General features: G+C 34.7%; 1 protein-coding gene across 2 annotated transcripts; it reads left to right on the top strand.

The window, feature by feature from the left end:
* Positions 1–267: 267 nt before the first annotated feature.
* On the top strand, positions 268–2,518 carry LOC141646362 (uncharacterized). Of its 2 annotated transcripts, none has more exons than XM_074454273.1 (4): positions 268–689; positions 1,269–1,375; positions 1,685–1,887; positions 2,239–2,518. In XM_074454273.1, the coding sequence occupies exons 1-4, from the start codon at positions 391–393 to the stop codon at positions 2,341–2,343; spliced, it is 714 nt and encodes a 237-aa protein (XP_074310374.1). In that variant the 5' UTR covers positions 268–390; the 3' UTR covers positions 2,344–2,518. The 2 variants fall into 2 exon arrangements, with proteins under 2 accessions (XP_074310374.1, XP_074310375.1); XM_074454274.1 differs by having other exon boundaries at positions 294–689; positions 1,293–1,375.
* Positions 2,519–4,228: the final 1,710 nt, after the last annotated feature.

The following is a 4,228-nucleotide window of genomic DNA, read 5'->3' on the forward strand; positions in this document are numbered from 1 at the left end:
TTTTTTTCTTTATATGGTTGCGTATATTAACCAACGATTATCAATAAAAGAATGTGTTATTCACAAATCACAAACTACAATATTAGAAGGTACTCCCTCTATTTCAATTAATAATTTACATTTACTTTATTTTGTGAGGGAAAAATAAAGTAAATGTAAATTATTGACTGAAACGAAAGGAGTAGTACAAGCATTTAAATAAGCCGATTTTGTTTATTTCATCCTACTCTTTAGACCTATATAAGCAATAATGTACTTGTACGTTTCATGAACAATTCTTTATATATACAGTTAGTTATAAGACACACCACACCGTCTTTACGTAAACTACTAAACAAACTTGTAATTTTGGTCTTTCAAGTGCAAAATTAAACAATTTGCAAGAAAGGGATGAAGAATAGTGTAGGATCATACAAAATTCGCGGTGTTGTAGAGCTTTTTCGACTATATCGATCAAAATCAATTGCTAATAATCAAAGTGATCCAAGTTTCATGGTAGCTGCTGCGAGGCAAGGAGTAGGAGTTAATAATAATGGGTTTGGAAACACGCAATTAACTGGTCTTAGACTTGTTCATGCTGCTTCTTATTCTTCTTCAGGAAACGATGGAGGATCGTCATCATCACCGTTACCTAAGCCTCCGTCTCTTCGTCCTCCGGCACCTCCTGGACGTGGCCGTTTTCCTATGTGGTACTCCCTCCTACAACCAAGATATACTCATATACAAGACGCTATCTTGCTCATGTTGTTTTTAAGCATTAGGCAAATTCTTGTTTCATCGGTCTATTTCCGTCTAAAGTTAAAAGACAGACTAAAGTAACCATTTTACTATAAAATATTAATATTTTTTGATAAAATATTACAATCAGATATAAATATTAATTGATGATATAATTTTTTGAAAGACTTTTTTCATGAAAAGTTTATTTATTTTAGGATCATATATTCATATTATAGTTTTATACATTGGGTATTTATTATAGAATAGTATATTATGGTCAATTCTTAAATATTGACTACAAAAGGCCAAAATGATGTCTTTATTCATAAAAGGTGATATATTTCTAGTATGAGTTGGTTCTGTTGATTAAAATATAAATCGCAAATTTACGGGATTCAGGTTTAAATTATTGTGAGAACAATTTGACATGAGATGATGTTGTGTCGAGTCCGTATTTGTTTTAGGGCGGGAAGTTAAATTAATATTAAGATAACATTTGACAAAAAATGGTTATATGATGATAATTGACAAGTCTAACACAAATGCAGGATGATCTATGATTATTTTGGCAGGTTCAAATTGGTTATTGGCTCCGTTTTTTCTCTACTTCTAGCATTTTGGACCCCAAAGTGGGCAGCTCTCCTCAAAATAGGAGGTAAGACACCATTTTCCTAAATAATTAAAACTTACAAAGTATTCCGATTGTATGCTTGTCGCAGTTATTTATCTATCTTTTGATTAAAATAAATCACAAATTCTTTAAAAAACAAATAAAAAAAAAGTGATAACGTATATAAAACCGTTTTACGACTCACTCCTAGAGAAAAGCAAAAATAAGTATGGGCTAATTTTTTTTGTATTGGGCTATAATTTTACCAGAAAAAGCCCATGGCATAAAACGTTTGGTTGGGATCTTTGGGCCAAAAATATTAGCAAGGCCTTAACATTCATTTACCTTAATTAGGAGAGGCAGAAGTAGTGATCAAGGAGGTAGAACAAGCAGCGGTCATGGTGGAAAAGGCGGCCACGGTGATGGAGAAGGTATCGGAAGAGGTGGCTGATAATCTTCCTAATGGTAACAAATTTAAGGAAACAGCTTTGATAGTTGAGCATGTTTCTAAGGAGGCAGCTAAAGATGCACATATAGCTGAAGAAATACTCCACAAGGTTTGATACTCATGTTTTACACACTTGAAATTCATACGTATAAATCATGCTAATTAGTTGTCTTTAGTACCCTGAATAAAATAATTTAAAATATCAGTAGAGAATACTCATGGTAAAAAAAAACAATTACCAAGTAGCACTTAATTAGACAATTGCAACAACCACCCAGTACCTCAATAACTACTGAAAATAATGTGATAAGGGTCAAATGTACTTAGTTTTAGAAATACATTGATTTCGGATTTTTTATATAAATATTAAATGAAAGAGCTGCTATGTAATAATAGAACAAAGTGCAAGTGCGCAACTTATTTAGCAAGTCAGTTTACTTTGTTTCTCTTGTGATTGCAGGTTGATGTGGTGAAGCACGATGCAGAGATTGTGGAAGAGATGATAGAGCCTATTAATGAAACAATTGAACATAATGACAAGTTTAATGAAGGTGTTAAAAGTTAACATTTGAAAGCCTAACTAATTGCATCATATTGACATACAATTGTATTTGCAATTTGTAAATGTGTAATACTCCATTGTAATTTATGTCCTATTGTACTCTTATCTAACTGCAAAGATTAACTAACTACTCTGAACAATTGTTATGTGAATGTCAATTTTTTTTAGGTTTTTTTTATTTAGTTTCTTACCCATGCCAAAGCCTTATTGTTAACAGTTTGATACGTTAGATGAACTCATTAACCTTATAATTAAGTACTTCTTAACAGTTTAATCACTTTTATAGAATTTATATCAACAATTGCTCTTATCCTGATATTGAAAATTGAATTTTAAAAGAAAACAACTCTTACCTTAGCTTATAGAGTACAAAGAACTCTTAATGGATCTATTGATGGATTATTTCACGGAACTTCTCGAATTTTATGACATCATTATGGCTCGTGATTCTTACATTTTAAATAAATTTGCATATAGTAAATGCCAAAATAAGATTCCGAATACTCTCTATGTTCCAGCATATAGTTATTATTTATTTAAAATTTGTGAAAAAACTTTAAATAATGATAAATATTGACCGTTATCTCATAAATACAACTTCTACTTGAAAATTATTAGAAAGTGTTAATCATACATAGTTTAATATATTTCCATTAGTATTTCTTGCATATATTCTAGCTTTCCTTATTGTAATTATTTCCGCCTTTTCCTAAATTGTAATTATTTCCGTCTTGCTCTTCAAGCATTGTATCTTAGGGTTTTCAATGTATCGTTGTATCACTATAAATACCTTGTATTATCATCAATAATATTATGCCTTTTCTCATATAACTTCTACATGGTATCGAGCTTTTGATCCTGAAAAATCCCAAATTTTTTTTTTCGTCCGCCACAATGACCACATCTGGTCTCTCCTTTGCCAACCCTAATGAACCCAACTCTCCCTTCCTTCTTATTAACTTCAACAGCTGCACAAAACTCACCCCAAAAACTTACCAAACATGGAAGACACAAGTCGCTGATATCCTCTTTGGTTTCGATCTCCTCAAGTATGTCGATGGCACTTTTCCCAAACCCGACCCTACTCTCACTGCCCCGGATTCCAAAAAGTCCCCAAACCCTGCCTATGCTACTTGGATGCGTCAAGATAGCCTTCTCAAAGGTGCTATCCTTGGCACTCTTGACCCTTCCGTCTCTCCTCTAGTCCTTAAGGCCACCACCTCCCACGAGGTGTGGACTATTCTGTCCACCACCTATGCTAACCCCTCTCGGGGTCATATTCTTCAAATCAAAAATCGGTTTGAAAATCTCAGCAAAGGCGATCTCTCCGTCTCTGAGTATATGCAAGCGGTACACTCTTGTACCACTGAACTTGCCCTTCTTGGTAAGGTACTTGACAATGAAGACATCGTTGATCGTGTTCTCAAAGGACTCGATTCAAATACCTATAAATCTATCATTGATGCCGTCCGTGCTCGCGACAATCCCATTAGCCTTGAAGCTCTCCACGAGAAGCTTCTTAACCACGAATTGCTCTTGCAAACCTCACCTCCACCACAACAAAACTTCCCTGCTTCTGCCCTTGCTGCTGTCCATCGCCCTGCACCCTACCGTGCCCCTTCCTCTGCCCCATCACCCTCTGCTGGTCTTCTGCCAACACCAAATGACACTCCCATCTTCAAAGGTAAGTGTCAGTACTCCCATCTTCAAGGTCTCTTAGACAGTGGTGCTACTCACCATGTCACTAATGACCTCTCTACACTTGCTCTGCACACTCCCTATGATGGTGCTGACGAGCTTATTATTGGTGATGGTTCCAGTCTCCCCATCTCGCATATAGGTTCATTTTCTATCCCTATTTCTTCATCTCTAACTCTTATTTTCAATA

The sequence above is a fragment of the Silene latifolia genome, chromosome 3, assembly GCF_048544455.1.
Source record: "Silene latifolia isolate original U9 population chromosome 3, ASM4854445v1, whole genome shotgun sequence".
Classification (NCBI taxonomy): Eukaryota; Viridiplantae; Streptophyta; class Magnoliopsida; order Caryophyllales; family Caryophyllaceae; genus Silene; species Silene latifolia.